Consider the following 18,301-nt stretch of genomic DNA (forward strand, 5'->3'; position numbering starts at 1 on the left):
AAGCAAAATGCAGATATTTATGTAATTTAGTTTCACAAAACAGAATTTTAAATCAAACAAGTTTTTTATAGAAAAAAAAACTTGAGCAGCTGTACATGGGTACCATGTGAGTCATATAAGATTGTGTCACAGGCCCGGGCACCTTATAACAACTATAACTCTAATTTTACCTGCCTGGTGTGAAAAGGTGATGACTTTTATGTTATATGTGTTATGAGACATTACATTAAATCCAACATCTCCCAAGTTAATACACTAAGGGGGGGTTAGTGAGTGAGTACATTTTACTGAGCAGCTGTAAAAAAAAAAAACTGTTCTCGAATCCAATAACTACATTTTGTATGTTTATTAGCTCAGCTCAGACTGCAGCCACTGTCTTTTCCCCAGTCCACTTTACCAGTGGAAGCTCTCTTAATGAGTGTATCTGAAGGTGGTTCAAAATAAGTCTTTCCAGCCAGTTTCCCAGAACTGCACCTGAGCTACAAAATACTGAGTAGATGAGTAGATGCCCAGCAGCTGTAATCCCTGTCCAGTGTAAACGTAAATGCTGTAACTGTGTTCCAGCTTCTTTAGATTTCCAAATAAATCTCACTTTTTAAGCAGATGGAAGGGTACAAACATCTGACATCTCAAATCTCAAACAGTAAGCATGGGCCAAAAAAAAAAAACAACAGTGCTGCCTAATTACCTTTAGATCCCATTTTGAGTAATGACAATAACTAATCGTCTTAAAGGGGCAACAACATACAGTCAGCGATGTTTGTGGCAGGGCCTGTAAATGGCATATGTGTCCTTGGAATTTCTTGCTGTTTGAGCTTGAAACACTCAGTCCGTACCAGACTCTCTGTCACTGAGCCCAAAAGTATGAATGATATCTCTAGCATTTTCTAAGCTATTCTAAAAATGCTTTCACTTTTCATCCAGTTGACTTATCTAACTTGCAGCACTGCTGTTGTCCTCTATTGCATGATGACACCGCAGATCCATAGATCCTCATTCACTGCGTGTCATAATATGCTTGAACAAAAGTAACCATATAATATATGACACCCATTCATCCAACTTTTCTTCTCCAGTCAAAGGTATTAATAATACGTTTGCCCCTCTTTTACTTCGGTACTTTAATTTTCGTAACGTTACAGAGTAAAAACGAATAACGAGCGTATCAGCTCATCACCCAATGATAACAAAGCGCGGTTAAATTTGAAGATTCACCAGTGAAAAAACAGCGGCTCCGGCAAGAAAAGCGCTACAGGGATGTCCAATTTAGTGGAGAAGGACAGAGGAGACCTAAACCGGCTCACACGAGGAACAGGCTGCGTCCAAACGCTCGCCTGTATTCATTTTCACATGAACTGAAGAAAACTGCGTTATTATCAGCCGCCAAACATTGAAACCTGCTAAGATCCGCTTTCACAACTCGACTCCAGCCTGAGGGGGCGTTAGCCGAGCTAGCTGATCCGAGCTAAACAGGTCCCGTGTTTTGTCTGTCAGCTGCTTAACAGGTGCCGCCCACAGCCTACGGTTTACCGTTTAACATACAGCCTAGTTTAGCTGCTGGAGATAAACGGTCGAGAACGGCTAAGAAAGATATCTAGTCTAATACAGGCTAATTGACTGGCCTGATCTGATCCCCTCCCCGTGCTGCCTCTCTCTCTCTCTCTCTCTCTCTCTCTCTCTCTCTCTCTCAGTTCAGTTCAGAATAGCTTTATTAGCTATTTTAGTTATTTTATGATCGTGGGTTACAGTATTGCTAAAGCATCACAACAGTAGACGTGAAAACTGTGAATCTGAAAACAGAAGAAGATAAAGAAGAACCTACACAAATAATTATATTCATTATTATAATCACAATATTACAGTGTTATTATCACACAAATAAGTTGTGTAATATTGGGGGGTATGGATGGTGGGGGTATGTGAGATGGGGGTCAGTAGGGTGGGGGTATGGGGGGGTTGTTACCCACTGTCTCTCAGGTGGTGGCATGTTGTTATGTGTTTGGCAGCAAGGGGGGCTGAGTGCCCCTCTCCAAGAATTATTTATAATTTCTCAGATTTTGTACATTTTTCAAAATTTGGGTTTAATTTCGTTGTGTAAATTTCTCTTGTCTGTTTTTATTTTTCACAGTGAAGAAGAACGTGCATCTCTGTCTCAACCTCACCTGTCAAACAGTGACCACACCGCCTCTCCTCTCTGGGCAGCCAGGACATAATAATCTTTATTTGTATAGCACCTTTCATACATACATGCAACTCAAAGTGCTTTACAGAATAAATAAAAAGAAAACAAAGATAAGCAAAACACATTAAAAGAAATAAAGATAGAAGGAGACAAAATAAAATAATGAAATAAAATGAAAAAGATAGAACAGACAAAGGTTTCTTAACTAAAAGCAGATCTAAACAGGAAGGTTTTAAGATTATTCTTGAAGCTGTACAGGGATGTAATGCCTCTTAGCTCCTCAGGAAGAGAGTTCCAAAGCTTTGGGCCATAGTGGCTAAAAGCACCCTCGCCAATCTTTAACCGGATTTTAGGAATCACCAGTAGATTACTGTTTGAAGACCTGAGAGACCTGACAGGAACATATCTCACCATCATTTCACTGAGGTAAAGAGGAGCAAGACCATGAAGACATTTAAAAACCATCATCAGAACCTTAAAATCTATTCTAAAACTAACAGGTAACCAGTGCAGTGAGTGGAGTGCAGGTGTAATATGATCTCTCTTTCTTCTGCGGGTCAAGACCCTTGCAGCAGCATTCTGAACTCGCTGTAGGTGAGAAATAGAGCTCTTTGGGAGAGCAGAGAAAACAGCGTTGCAATAATCTAGCCTTGATGTGATAAATGCATGGACAAGTTTTTCACTATCAGCAGGAGAGAGCATATATCGGACCTTAGCGATGTTTCTAAGGTGAAAATAAGCTGTCTTGCATGTAGTCTTAATGTGTGATTTAAAGCTGAGCTCATTATCAAAAGTGATGCCCAAGTTCTTAACACATTGTTTGGCCTTCAGATTCATTTGATTTAAATAAGTCTGAACATCATTCTTTTGTGAATCACTGCCAATAACAAGAACCTCTGTCTTCTCTTTATTTAATTGCAGAAAATTGTCGGACATCCATGTCTGTATATCACCTATGCACTCAAACAGTGAGCTAATTGATTTTAGGGCTTTAGGTTCTAGAGAAATGTAAAGTTGAGTGTCATCTGCATATTGATGATAACTAATACCATGTTTGTTAATGATATGCGGTAATGGAAGCATATATAGGTTGAACAGTAAAGGCCCAAGAATTGATCCTTGGGGGACGCCACAAGTTATTTTTTTGACGTGTGGAGGAAGAGGTACCTAATGCAACATAGTAATCGCGCCCAGTTAGATACGATCTAAACCAGTCTAAGACTAAGCCACTAAGGCCTACCCAGCTCTGTAGTCGATCAATAAGTATTTCATGATCAACAGTGTCAAAAGCAGCGCTTACATCTAGGAGAAAAAGGACTGAGATTTTGCCTGCATCTTTATTCAATCTAAGGTCATTTACTACCCTAACTAGTGCTGTTTCAGTGCTGTGGAGAGCTCTGAAACCGGACTGAAAAGTGTCATTTATTTGGTTTACTTTAACATAATCATTCAACTGGTTTGACACAACTTTTTCAATGATTTTGCTAAGAAAAGGAAGTTTAGATATAGGTCGATAATTATTGAGAAATGTGGGATCAAGAGTTCTGTTCTTGGTTCAGCGTTCAGTTCTTGGGTCTGTCGTGCCTTAAACTGCAGCGTTTCTCTGAGACTTGTCTTCAGGAGCATCCAGAAATTTAGAGATCCTTTTGAATGTTTATTAACAGAGGAAATCAGCCTAATTCTGCAGTGCATACATTGATTGGTGTTTTTCTTTGGACTTTCAGGATCATTCTGCAGAATTCTGCATGCAGGGCTTCTGTTGGATGCCTGTCCCATCTAGTGTAGTTGTGCTCTCTCTCTCTCAATCTTTTTCTCTTGCTCTCTCCTGCTCTCTCTCTCTCTTTCACCCCCCCCCCTTTCTGTCTCTCGCCCTTGAACTTGATTAACTTAATTAATTTAATTAAACAGTAAGAACCTCTGCACAGTCTGTCAGGGACTCTAAAATACTTTATTGGAACTAGATAAACTAGGAAGTCTTATACACTCACTAGCCACTTTATTAGGTACACTTTATTTTACTAACCCTTGCTAGTAAAATGTTGGACCCCCTTTTGTCTTCAGAAATGCCTTAATTTTTCATGGCATACTTTCAACAAGGTGTTGGAAACATTCCTGAGAGATTTTGGTTGGTTATTTGAGTCACTGTTGCCTTTCTATCATCTCGAACCAGTCTGCCCGTTCTCCTCTGACCTCTCACATTAAGAATACATTTTCGTCCACGCAACTGACGCTCACTGGATATTTCCTCTTTTTCGGACCATTCTCTGTAAACCCTAGAGATGGTTGTGAGTGAAAATTCCAGTAGATCAGCAGTTTCTGAAGTCCCCATTCTAATGCTCGGTTTGCACTTCAGCAAGTTGTCTTGACCACCTCTGCATGCCTAAATGCATTGAGTTGCGGCCATGTGATTGGTTGATGAGCTATTTGTGTTAACAAGCAATTGAACCTAATAAAGTGGCCGGTGAGTGTATAATCATTTAACCACGAAATGCATACAGTTTAATGTAACCCTTGTTCTTTACACAGTTCACAGACAGGTGTGTAGTTGTGGAGCAGACTGTACTCAGTTTCACCTCTCAGAACTTTAGCTTTAGTGTTTTTCTGTACAGGCTGTTTCCAATGATGTAGCCGAGTCAGCTCAGAAATATGTTCCGGTTGTGACAGAGGAAATACGAAAAATTAACTAAGTAACTCAGTACTTGAGTTGTTTTTAATGAACTACTTATTTACACCTACTTGAGGAATTTTATTTATTAATACTTTTACTTGTACTTGAGTAAATTATCACTATATTAACAGGACTCTTTACACCCCTGCCTCTAAATGTTCTTAGCATTACGCTTGTGTGGCTTCTCCAGACCGTCGGCAAGCTGCACACGCAATGGATGCACCTGAAAGTAAGCTGAACTATGCAATTAGATAGAGTGTCTGGACACTTTTGGGCAAACAGAGTATCTCGGATTGTGCTCAATCTGTGAATTAACTAGTGCGCAGCTAGAAAAGGCTTCCTCATAGCTTTCTCTTAAGCCGCAACTGCTAAGCCATGCGGTTGCCCTTTTAAATAGAACCCCGCCTCTTCCTCTGTAAGCCCCTCCCCTTTCTGAGAGGAGTCACGTGACTGGCGGAGTAGCTGTTGTAAGGAGGAGGGAGAGAGAGCTCGGTGTGTTCAAACTCAATCCTGTGCCTGCATTCCTCCTCTCATCAAAGCCTGCCTGAAAAAGAGGAGGAGGAGGAGGAGGGAATCATAAATTATAACATGGTCAGATAGAAGCGGTGTCGAAGAGCGATCCATGGACGGACAATCTCAGAAGTTCAGCGCGACAGATCGGAGGACATGAAGAAAACGCTCTCTCTCACAGCCCCCCTTTGATGGCCTGTGGGCAGAAAAACGAGAAGAAGCTTCGTTTGGCCGCGGACGTTTTCTTTTTTCTCTTTTAAAGAGGAACGCAAGATGGCAGATGACAGGAGCGAATAACAAGGACAGGACGGCGCCGTTCCCTTTAAAATGTGAAGGATTTCCCACATATTTAGGATGCGTTTCGGAATTGGACGCATCGCGGTGCAGTTAGTGCCCTGACTTCACATCTGTTTTAGTTTTTTTTCGCTGGATATAAATAAAAGTATACACACGGTGTCGTCTCCTCACAGTAGGAGTGTGATATCAAAGTAGGTTATAGCACTAGCTGGTTAGCTCGGTATGCCAGATCAGTCCGTTTGGTCTAGCATAACATTAGCTTACAGTTTGCTTTGGTGAAGCTTTTGTGGGCCGAATATAAAGAAAAGTGAAGAGACCTGCTGGTTAGTCCTGTTTTGTTTTTTATTCTTTATCAGATGCTGATAACGAATTAAATCCGTGTGGGGGTTTATTTCATTTCTTTGTTGTAACGATGGGAAACGTAACTCGTGTGTTCGCGATCCTCGCACGAGCTCTAACGTTCTTCAGCGAGGCAGTGAATAGTTTAGCATAAGCTAGCCTGCTGCTCGACCTGCTTCCTTGCGTTGGTATTTTCAGTAAAATGAAAGTAACTCGAGGCACAGATTTCACTGGTAACAGCGACACTGTCACCGTCTCAGTAATGGGAGCGACGAAGGGCAGCTCTGTCTGATATTCGCGAGTTGTGTCAGACTGTGTTTTTATGGATTAGCCTCCTGTTTGTGAACGGAAACCAGATCATTCGGATAAGCGGATTCTTTCGGTAAACGATCAGCAGTTAACGCGGTCGGAGTTAAATCGCAGTGTTAACATTACTCGGAAAAAGAGACGTGTCTTCTCCGAGGAGGGGACGAGCTGACAGACAGGGCACGTTCAGGTTCAGGTTCAGACTGGTCTGGTTCTCAGATTAGTTTTCTAGCCGTCGTGTACAACTTTGGTAGCAGCCATACTGTTGGATAGCATGAGCAAACAGAGACTGGTTATGCGTTGTAAACATTAAGAAGGACCTATTATTATAAGCCCATTTGGCAGTAAGAGGCTGCTCTGACGCCCGTGGCACACAGGGATTGATAAGTATTGGGTGATATGTGTCCTCAAGTCTGCTGTACAGCCGCTGCAGCCCGGTCTTCCTCCAGCATAGCAAACTTTACAGCCTGCGTGAGGCTGTGAGAGCAGCAGGCCGTGTGTGTGTGTGAGGGGGAGAGAGACTTCCCGTTGTACTTCTCATTCAGTGGGCGAGGGAGGAGCTGGATTTCACTGATCTCACTGCATGGGTTCAGAGGAATCGTGGGTTCTCGTCTGAGCACTTCACAAAAGTCCCTAGCCTATAGTTTCACATGAGCACTTGAACGGAGCTGTAGAGGGCTTGGGGGAAGGAAACTCGCAAAGCAAGAAGCCGAAATGGCAGACAACTGGAAGAACTGTCTGGAGGAAGAGCTCATATGTCCCATTTGTCTGCATGTGTTCTCCGAGCCTGTACAGCTGCCGTGCAAACACAACTTCTGCCGCGTGTGTATAAACGAGGCCTGGGCTAAGGATGGGGGGATGGTCCGGTGCCCGGAGTGCAACCACGCTTACAGCCAGAAACCCAGCCTGGAGAAGAACCACAAGCTGTCTAACATAGTGGAGAAGTTCAACGCGCTGAACGTGGAGAAGGCCCCGGCGGTGCTGCAGTGCGTGCTGTGCCGCCGCGGTCCTGCCCTGCCTGCCCAGAAGGTGTGCCTCAGGTGCAAGGCGCCCTGCTGCCAGTCTCACGTCCAGACCCACCTCCAGCAGCCCTCCTCCAACGGTGGCCACCTGCTGGTGGACGCCGGGGACGTGCGGGCCTGGAGCTGCCCGCAGCACGACGACTACAGGCTGTACCACTGCGACACCGAGCAGGTGGCCGTGTGCCAGTACTGCTGTTTCTCCAGGTGCGCGGCCAGACACGGGCATGCGTTCTGCGACGTGGAGGTGCGCCGCAGTGAAATCAGGGTAAGGGAGCACACGGACATTCAAGATTCAGGTCTTTTTTCCGTGATCAGTATGCAGGGTCAGGTGTAAGACCCGCTGTTTTTAGTTATAAATCTGCAAGCTGAGCATTTCATAATTTTCCTTACAGTATTATTTCCGTGTAAACGGAATGCTGATACTTAAAGGGCCCATGTTCTACATTTGACTTGTATTTTCCTTGAGGTCCTTTAATGGCGTCTATTTGCTTTAATGTACCATATATAATCGTAATTCATCTTGCATCATGCTCTTCCAAACTTGCTTCTTAGACCATTGTGCCTCGATTAAAATCAGTCCTCCTTATAACTTAACTGTGAATGGATGGGACTAAACTGCTAGATGCAATGATGAGGCAATGACGTCACAAAAAACAACAAATTTAAAGTGGGCTGTGTTTGGAGCATATTTTTTTATATGTGAGCTTTCCAAAACCTTAGTTTTATATACTACCGGAATCTGTTTAGCAAAGGTTCTTAGATTTGGACTACATTAAGCTTCGGTTGTAAAATAATAATAAATAGTTGGGGATAGGGGGTTGGGCACCATGGGGCATCACATCACATGATGTCTGGTATAACTTGTACTGTTGTTATGTAGTAATATAGGACTTATTTGTTTTTGGCCCCAGAGGATAAACCTTGTTTTTATATTATTATATTTCACGCTTAAAATGACTTTTGAAACTCGACTAGCCTCTTTACTGTTTCTTTATGCTAATATACAAGGAATGCACTAGAAAGAGTTAGCTGAAAATGTTCACTGCTACCTGAATTCCCATACATCCTGAATCCACACAGTACTTTTCATTTTAGGTTCATTAGGTTTAGTCATTTATAAACGAGTTTATCTTTTATGTACTACTGCCTTTGTAAAGCTTTACTTCTTGACTCATCTGTCTGGAGAAAGAGTTTTATGAATGTTTCCAACTCTCCCTTCCCTTTCTCCCTTTTTATTTCCATCTGAGTGGTAAACAATTGGGCAGAGCTGTGAACAATACAGAAGCTCTCCTCTGGGCTTATCTCTCCAGCACAGGTGCATCCTTGCATGGCATTTAGGGGAGGGCGCGGGGGTTGCAACTGAAGATTTAAATGAGAAGCCTTATTTTTTGTGGCACGGATGAAGGGAAAGGCCCGAATTGGATTTTGGTTGCCTTTAACAATTCCAGTATTTCTTTAGGTCTGGTTGCAATATAATGACCAGAGTTTTAATATTTTGCTGTAATCAGCTACAGCTTAAAAATAAATTTTTGGTGTACATGGGCATCAAAGGGGCAGTTAATGAATACACCGTTGTGAAAAAGGATAATAGAAATTCATCTGTGCATTTGAAAACCTGGCTTTCCTAACTTTGTATGAGAGTACCTAAAAGACCGGCTTGCAATTGTGAATGTGCTTCAAAGCATATTTTCAGTTTTAGATGCACAGCAATTATAACACTTCCAGGTAATTTAAAGTTATACCATTAGTTATTCTTTTATAATCTACAGCTCTGCTAAAATTGATCACTCATATAAGAACATCTTTGTATTCATTCCTGTTTATTTTGGGTGATTTGCTTTAGAGAACAATGGAAAGGCTGGTAAGTGCATTTGGTGCTGAGGATGAATGACAGGATCATCAGCTGTACCTGATGGCATAGAAAAAACGTCTCTGTTCACACTGACCTTGGTGGGAGATATGTTGCCCTCAGATAACAATGGTTGTGAGCACCCTGCCCCCACTTCCCCCCTGAGAGGAGAACATCCCCGTATGGCAATACCACCACTGCCATGCGGTATTAGGTTCCGCCCTCTAGGCTTCTGCCAGCAGCTCAAGCTCATCAGTCACTACAATTAGGTCATAGACTTGGATCCTGGCTCCAAAGACTTTCTGTCTCTCGTTCCTGCGTTCTTTGTTTTTGATTGCTAGAACATAAATACTGTGATCTGGATCATGATTGTAGGGAAGTATTCATACCTTGTGGATGTTTGCAAATTCTAAACTACCAAGAAAAAAAATCTTTTTGAGTGGTACACGTTTAGATAGAGATGGATATTAACGTTAGGTCATTGTTGTAGTTTATCTTCTGGTGGGTGGGTGGGTGTATGTATGCATGTATGTATGTATGTATGTATGTATGTATGTATATTATAATTATATGTGTATATATTATGCGTGCGCTTTATATTGTAATCTAAGTTCTTTTTTTATATATATAGTCTGTTTGACATTGAATGTTGTCCAATGTATCTTTTACTTAGGAATAAATTGGCTTATATAGGAGAAGTATATGACAGTTCAGTAGGGATGGACTGATTTGGGAACTGTTGGCCAATGACAAAATCCGGTATTTATCATGTGCATATTTGCCGATGCTGGTTCATAAACATTTATAAAATATAAAAATTAGGACTGGGCTGCAATTACATGGAAATGTAACATTTATGTGTAGAATATCACAAATGGAGTAAAATGAAGGAAATTCAGAATATTAAGTTTAGCACAGTGGCCCAAAGTTACTGGAACAGTCTCCTCCTCCAGTGTACAATAAGTACGTAATCAAACATTGGGTCAAATCTGAACATCTGTGCAGTGCCTGCTCATAATGATATGATTCTGAGGTCATTTGGCAACCCTGCTTTTACATTATAAAGTGAGATATTTCTAACATAGTTTCAGTTTGTGCTGTAACATTTCAGAAACTAGATGACTACTTGGTGATGAAGTTTAACATAAGATTTCAAAGATTGTATATGAGTTAACTGGGCTCCCCATTGAAACTGTTTGGGGTATGTAAAACAAACTTTTCCATGAGTAAATAATATTGATGTCCATTTAGATGCTGTGTATGAGTGATATACTGTGTGTTTAGTACAGCTTTTCAATCCATTTTGGCTTCATTCCAACACTGGTTGTTTATTCATTATGCCATTAAGTACACTGTCATTATGGATCCATTTGTTGTGGGAAAACAGTGTATAAAAAAAGGAATAGTTCAGCTACGCAAATCATTGTTGGTGATTGATGTAGTTCATTTTGTGCTGAGGACAGAGTCAGCTGTTATCAGTATTGGTCACATTGCATGATTGAAGACCATCACTCCACAACCCATCACTCTGTGCTGACAGTTTGTCCCATGGTAGTTGTCCTCTTATTCTCATGGTTTTCTCAGATGTGTAAAGGCACTTTACTGTTTTTTCTTAAAGCAAGCCAGCAGTGAGCTATTCCAAATCCCAAATGATCTGCACAATAACTTTGTACTGTTCATGTAAAAAAAAAAAAAGTCTTGATTGGATAATGCATATAAATATACACAGTAATCCCAGTGCCTCTATTAATTGATTATATGGTGCCCTAAAGACTGATGATTAAGTATTAGAGGGCCCATATCATGGAAAAACAAATTTTCAGTCTCATTTTTGAAATAAAGGAGTTTGACGTAATGCTTTTGAATGAGGCACAATACAGGGCAACTAATCAGAGTAGAACATTTACATATAACAGTCTTAACATATAATTACATATAATAAGTCTTTAACCTTTAGAATAAAACAGAGTGTTACTGTGTCTTAGAGAGGTAGGAAAATGGTCATGTAGAAATTAATGGATGTTTTTTAGTGCTTAAAACCACCACATTGTTGCTATTGAGCCTAAAGTACAACAGAATATGGGATATGGGCCCTAAAAAGATCATTAAAGTTTGACAAGATGCACAGGGCACATCTGACACAGGTAGTGTCCTTCTTCTTGTTTCAGCAGGAGGTCAGTGAGAATGCGTGCAGCGGTGTTTGTGCTATTTGGGTATCTGCATGGTCATGTGACAAAGTTGGATGTGTTCTCCTAAGTGCATGTTGAGGCATTGCCTTAGAAGTTGGCTAAAATGAAATATGGGGTAAAACGAGGTATAAAAAGGATTCATGATGTCCCTAAATTAAATATCAACCTTTGTCAAAAGCTTTAAAGCTTTAGTTGCATGGTGTGGTTGAGGTTTGTACTGGAAGCATTTTTTTTATCTGCCAGCCAACTTGCATTCATTACAGAGCTTTGCTCCAGTATGCACACAGTGAGGGTCACAGCGATTTGTCTCTCTGACACGGAGGCCGACAAAGACAAAATAGGGAACGATAGTGTGAAATGAAAGTGTTTCTTCTCCTTCTTTCCCATCCTCAGTGCTTTCAGTAGTTCTTTCTCTTTATCCCCTCGCCTCCCTCATAGTCTCCTCCTGAATACACAGAAATAAAAAAACAGCTTTGTTGCCATGACAGCCTTCTCCTTTGTGACTGCCTCTTGCATCAAGCATTCGGTTAATTAAAACTAATTTGTTTTTTTCCAGTTACCACTGAACTTCTGTCAAGCAGTGCAAGCCATTTGTTGACTGTATTTCTTCTTTGTTTAGGACTGAATATGAACAGGAAAATAATTGAAATTCCTCTTCAGTCTATCATGCGCTGAGGGGGTTTTGGAAAACTGTATTCATTGAACAGAGTGAAGAAGTAGTTAGCAAAATGAGTTCTGTTTAACAAGAACAAACACAGTTTCATATTAGAAGCTGTTTTATCTCCTTTAACAACTCTGTATATTAGTTTGAATTTTGACAGAATGATTATGAATATTTAAATTTGTTGTCTAATAGAACAGTTTTTTTTAATGTTGTTTCCCTGTTATAGATAGGAAATTCTTTTGTTTAAAGTAGTTATCACAGTTGAAACAGATTGTGTCTTAACTGTACAGTAAAGCAAGATGGTCAGCATCTTTGCTTATGGAGTTTCATGAGATGTTTTTGTAGTTGATTGATTAATTTCAGATTGGTTGACTTTCACTTTTGCATCTCTTTATTTCTGCTTCTACAGCAAACGTTGATGGAGCAGCAAGACCGGATTGAGGATCGAGTTCAGGACATAGAAGAACAGCTCTACAAACTAGAGTCAGACAAGTGTCTTGTAGAGGTATGCTTCCATACTTTCTCAGTGCACTTGTACAAATGTTTAACTTTCAGAATAATACACTGTGTAACAGCTGTTTTGTTTATGAAGTAATCCCTACTCATAATTCTGATAATCCGCTTTGCTCATAATCATGTTACTTATGAACATGATATATTTGCTCACCAACAGTCACATGATGTTGGCCATATGGTATAAGTTTATGATAAAGATTTGTTTCTGGTAAAATATAGAATAAAAATGTTGGTTTTAAGTTACAGTAAACTCTTCTTTGAGCATGACACTCAAGATATTTTAAATAAGATATGGTGTCAGTTGCTGTACTGTTTGTCTCTGGCTCCTCAGGACAAAGTGCAGCGTCTGAAAGAAGAGGTGCAACTGCAGTATCAGAAAATGCAGCAGCTCTTGGAAGAGGACCTGGGGAAGACCCTGGAGGTGCTGGACCAGGCCCACTCCAAATTCTGTCAGGAAAACTCCTCGCAGGCTTTGCAGCTCAACCAGAAAAGGCAGGAGGCCAAGAAACTACTCAGCTCCATACAGATGGTCTTCGATAAGGCAGAGGATATCAAATTCATGAGGGTGACACCATTTATTCTGTTTTTGGGCTGTGGCATATTTTGAAAAACACTTTACATCTGTGTACTCTAATCAATGAACTTCTCAAAAATCCATGAATTGTAGTTTCCATAAAAGCTCATTGATTTGCTCTTAGTTAAGGGAACTACTTACTCATTTGTTTTTTGTTTTCTTTGCATGATTATTCCTGCTAAAGAGTGAAACGGTGTGTGTCTGTGGGTGGGTGGGGATATATATATAAATAAATATTCTGTACAATTAGATTGATAGTTGTTTTTTGCATCCTGACACTTAAGAGATGCTATTGTGCTTCTTCCTGGAAAAAGGCTACATTACAAAAGGGAAGCACTTGGTATTGCTGTGGCTTTAATGGCATCACTTGGTTATTCATGACTAACAGTTCGTAGACTTCCTTTAGAAATGCCAATGGATTCCGTGACTTACACAAAGAAACAATGATGTCACTAGACTTCAAATGCTCTTATTATAGCTATTGAACCACTTAGATTTCTGTTACAAAAGATTATGTTTCAAGCACTTAAAACATTGTTTCCTTTTTTCCTTTTAGAATACAAAATCTGTGAAAATACTAATGGACAGGTGAGTCTATAATGCATCCTAGACCATATGCAATGTGTAATCAGGCCTAGAAGTTAGATGTTAATACATTGTTTTGCTGCAGGTCTCAGTCATGTGTTGGCAGTGCCCTACAGCCTTACAAAGTGGGCAGCCTCAATTCTAAGCTGTTTCTCTCAGAAGTCTCAAAGAGAGAGAAGAACCTCTGCAAAATGCTTGAAGGTAGGTATGAAATAATAATCCCTGCATCCCTGTTTCATGTGTGAATTATTTAAAACCTGCTTCTTCTTGTTCTTCTTTAATACAATCTCTTTTTCTCCTATCTTTGTGTCAGCTCCTTTTAGTGCCCCAGCAAACTTTTTCCAGACAATTCCAGCGTATCTGTGTACGGAGAAACGCAGACACTCCATGGCTTTCCCTGATGGTGGAGGGAGCAGCAGGGCCAGCTCTAGCTTCATCGAGTCCGCCTCCTCTTCAGGCCTTGCTGCTAAGCAACCATGCCTGGGTCTGGCTCCGGGCACTGCCCCGGGCGAGGGTCAGTCCTCACAGCAGGCTCTGGGGGCTTGCACCTCATCCCAGCATGTGGGAAGCAGCAGCGCTGCCACCGGATCTCAGTCCATACACCATTCCAGCTCTGTGTTTCCTCACTCTCATTATCCCAACAGCAGCAGCTCTCAGCTGCCCCAGTACGGAGGACGGAAGATTCTAATGTGTACGGTAGATAACTGTTACTGCTCAGGGGTGCCTTCAGTATCTAACCACAGGGGGCATCCGCCTTACCCTCGATCGGGCTCCTTTCCTTGGCCAGTAAGCTCACAGGAATACTCCCACCCACCTCTCCCATCTACTCCCGCTATGTCCCAACCCCTCCACTGGATCGATGCCTCACAGTCGCACAGGCACCCTGACTTCTACGGCCTCTATGGTCAGTCTTCTACCAAACATTACGTCACTAGTTAACCCCTGCTCTAGTGACTGCTTTCAGTCACAAGATGGGTTCTGTGTTGTTTTCTTTTTTTCTCTCGATTGGGGAATGTCTTAAAGTGAGTGAGTGAGAAATTTTTGTATATATATCGGATCAATCATTTAATGTTACTTAGGTAAAACTATCATTCTTAAAGCAGTGAAAAAGAAATAATGTTACAAATTGAAGCATAACTTTGCACATTATCTAGGAGCTAATGATGTTCCATCCACTTACATTACTATTTACCACAACAGAAACATGCTGAACATTTGCAGAACTGACAGAGACAAAGAACAAAATGGTCATTGGTTACTCATCAGGGTCATTGCACTTTCTTACTTAATTCCAAATCATCTTTTTTTTTAAAAAAGTGTTTTGTTGTAGCAGTCAGCTCTTAATGAAAATTCTGTCAAGAAAAATACCATTCTTACTATACAAATAATAATAGCCCGTTATTTTATTTGACTACTTCACATGCATAGGCTGTTCATTCACTGGGAGGATCCTTGTTAAAACAGCATATTATTCATCATATGTATTTCTGCTTCCATTGGCAGAAGTTGGACTGCCCTCTGTTTCATTTTCCTCCCATGAGAGAAAGCTCTACTTATTTGTTATGGGTGAAAAACAGCAATTTGGGTAAATTGTGTTAGTAAATAGGTTATTTTGTAGTTTTTGATGAACAATGAAAGGAAATTTTAATGATGCAATATTATTTTCCTTACTCGCTTTGTTCATTTGTGTGTACTTCCTTATTGAGAGTTGACTCTCAGTGGAATGCCCTCCTTGGTGCAGCTGTGAATTCCAGGCCTTGACCAGCTGTCCAGCATGGTTCCACCCTGACAGCTCTGCCTCATACCCTGCTAAACCACACAAAGTGCTTCTTTAACCCTTTAGGTGAAACCTGGAATGTACTTGGTTTCACATTTTAGTGTTATCCATATCATTATTTGTTATTTTAGACCAAATTGTTGTTTTAAACTTAATATTTTGGATCTTGTGGTTAGAATGCAAAGTGCATTCTAAAGGTGGAACTCCTCCTGTTACATTCCTCACTGTTTATGGCACCAAACAAGCAAGTATCTGGCTTCTTGTTTGTTATTGATTGCATGTGAGAACGAGTTTCTGAGCACTTGTAGAAAAATAATGAAACTGCAAGACATAGAAAACAAAACAGGGAATGAAGTTTTAAATGAACATCTTCAGTAACGGCAAGCACTGACTAAGAGATGACTCTAGAAGTGAGAAACTGATTATAAGATGCATTTTTGTAAATATTTTGTGAAACTAAAACAGAAGACTTGTAATTTGGAAAGCGCTTTGTTCCAAATAAATGATTTCAAACACTGAATGAATGAAAACTTGTTTGATTCTCTAACCTGCAGTGTTGTCTTTATTATAGTTATTTATTTTAACTTTGTCAAAACTCAGTACAGTGCATGAATCATCACTGTAACTCAGTTCAGGGAATGAGTGTCTTGGTTGTGATGCAGCTTAACGGATGACTGGGGTGCTGGTTCAAGACTCTATATGAGGGCGACAGTTTTAAAGAACAAGCGGAAGTAAGACCAGCATATAAACGAGAAGTCAAATGACCTCCATCTGAGCTAATCAGTTTATAAAGAAAAATCTGAGGTTAACCACCATTATGCTCTGATTTCCATCTCTCAGTTGACAGTGATCCACTCCCTCAAGATATGTTATGAAGGAGAGATAATATTTGGATATCTACATTTATTTTAGGAGCCAGAGCGTAAAGGACCGTTCTTAGAATGATATGTTTTTTTGCTTTTGTAGCACTAGCAAATGTCGAGTTGAATCTGAGGTGTGATGTAGTGCAGGGCTTTGCAGATAGTGCTGCATTGCAGGCAGAATCATTCATCAGAACTGTTACAGCATGAAAAATTGCAAAAGGTGTGTGTAATCTTCATCTGTTACGCCAGCGCAAGAATAATGTAGTTGGTATGCGGCCACAATACGTGAGTGTGATAAAAACAGTGTATTGAACTGAATATTTGTTTGTCAAAGATATTTGCAAGTAAATTGGAAAGACTGTTTGTGTCTGGCTGTGTAATTAGGCTCTGTGTATGCCATTGATTCTTCACATAATGTTTGCAAGACCTGTGATTTCCAGAGGAAACAAAAACCAAAAAGCAGCCAGGGTGTTTTGGAAACATCACATGGCAAGAGATTTGCTGAAATTTACTGATAGAAGCGGATAGGGGAAGAGCAGACGAGAGCAGGAAATCTACTTCCTATGAAGAGTAACATTGGTAAAAATGGAAAAAACACTTGTTTTTTGATCATCTTAAGTTACTGGCATCAGTGATGGGGAATACCTAGTTCAACTGATCAGCTAATTACCAGGTTGGGTTGGCGTTGCTAAAGCAGGGAAATCAGCAAACTGTGCTGTACTCCACTGTACACTAAGTATTGTAATACTGCACTAAGTATTCATAATACTGAATAGGTAAGCAATACGTATGAAGGAACATGAGACCATTCCTCCATACACCATATCTCCAGATTCTTCTTTGTTCTTGTGATCAGTGAATTGTTCAGTGTGGTAGGGAGCTTTGCTTTTGGTCATTTGACTTACTGGTACACCCAACATGGCCTAGTCTTAACCTCATGAGAGAAGCAGCCAGAATCCCTGACACCATGTATACTAAGAAGATTCCAAGGCATTTTAGAATTAAAACAGCCACTTAATAGATCCATCTCTTTTCCTCACATTGGACATTAGGTACTTTCTATGTCGATGATTACATCAAATCTGCTTTGGTGCGTTTTACTCAAAAAGCTAAATTTCTCTGTCATTTAGCCATAAATCAGCTTCCAATCAAAGTGCTGATAATGTTTATGAACTCCAAGCTCTTACGTTTGTAGTTGGACAACATCAGAGGTTTTCTTCTCGCAGACCTTCCAGTTAAGAGTGTTTGGCCTGCTCACTGAAAAAGAGATGACCACTTAACAGTTCCTAAATACTCAGCATGCGTAAAGGTGAAATATGAATAGGAATCAATGAAGGGCTTAGTTCAAAACACATTATAGTCCACTTTTATGAGTTTTCTTTCATCTTAATCTGGGTCATTATACAGAAACGTTCACTTCTCCATCGATCCATAGGTGTCCCTGGTGTTCCTGTCCTCATTTATTTGGCATTTGTTTTCTTTGTGTCCTTTAATTTATATATTCCTTAGTCATGTATAGATTATTGTAGTTAAATATTGCAGAAGTATGTGTTTTTCTTAAAAATATGGCACTCATCCTTCTCACACGACTGTGGGGGTGAGCACTTCTGCGGTGCTTGGAGTTCTTGATAATTGATTTAAATACCAATATTGCTAAATCGATGGCTCAAGATGGTATAATTGTTAAAATAACATTGTTTTATTTTAAAATCTAAATACATTGTAACCCTAACATGTTTTTTAAGTGTAATATATCTATAAACGCTAGGGACACAGAAAGGGACGTTTCTGTAGAATGACCCATCTGTTATCAAAAAATGTTACAAACAGACATACGGGAATTTAAGGGGTGCCAGTAGTTTAAGCTGATGGATGGATGGATGGATGGATGGATGGATGGATATGCACATGTAGAGAGATAGATGGACAGACATAGTATAACTGTTTTGTTTGTTTGGGG

At 40.3% G+C, this 18,301-nt stretch overlaps 1 protein-coding gene across 1 annotated transcript; it reads left to right on the forward strand.

Moving 5' to 3' along the window:
- The first annotated feature begins 5,308 nt into the window (after positions 1-5,308).
- On the forward strand, positions 5,309-15,998 carry trim8b (tripartite motif containing 8b). The gene is made up of 6 exons (XM_017696080.2): positions 5,309-7,589; positions 12,436-12,531; positions 12,874-13,107; positions 13,673-13,704; positions 13,787-13,902; positions 14,015-15,998. Exons 1-6 carry the CDS (start codon positions 7,017-7,019, stop codon positions 14,638-14,640), a joined length of 1,677 nt encoding a protein of 558 aa, XP_017551569.1. The 5' UTR covers positions 5,309-7,016; the 3' UTR covers positions 14,641-15,998.
- The last annotated feature ends 2,303 nt before the right edge of the window (positions 15,999-18,301 follow it).

Source organism: Pygocentrus nattereri, chromosome 13 (genome assembly GCF_015220715.1).
Source record: "Pygocentrus nattereri isolate fPygNat1 chromosome 13, fPygNat1.pri, whole genome shotgun sequence".
Lineage (NCBI taxonomy): Eukaryota > Metazoa > Chordata > Actinopteri > Characiformes > Serrasalmidae > Pygocentrus > Pygocentrus nattereri.

Excerpts from the sequence above, each read along its gene's own strand:
- trim8b (XM_017696080.2), top strand. The coding sequence starts at position 7,017 with ATGGCAGACAACTGGAAGAACTGTCTGGAGGAAGAGCTCATATGTCCC. Across the intron at positions 12,532-12,873 it reads CAGACAAGTGTCTTGTAGAG|GACAAAGTGCAGCGTCTGAA; the intron begins GTATGCTTCCAT and ends CTGGCTCCTCAG. Across the intron at positions 13,108-13,672 it reads AGGATATCAAATTCATGAGG|AATACAAAATCTGTGAAAAT; the intron begins GTGACACCATTT and ends TTTTCCTTTTAG.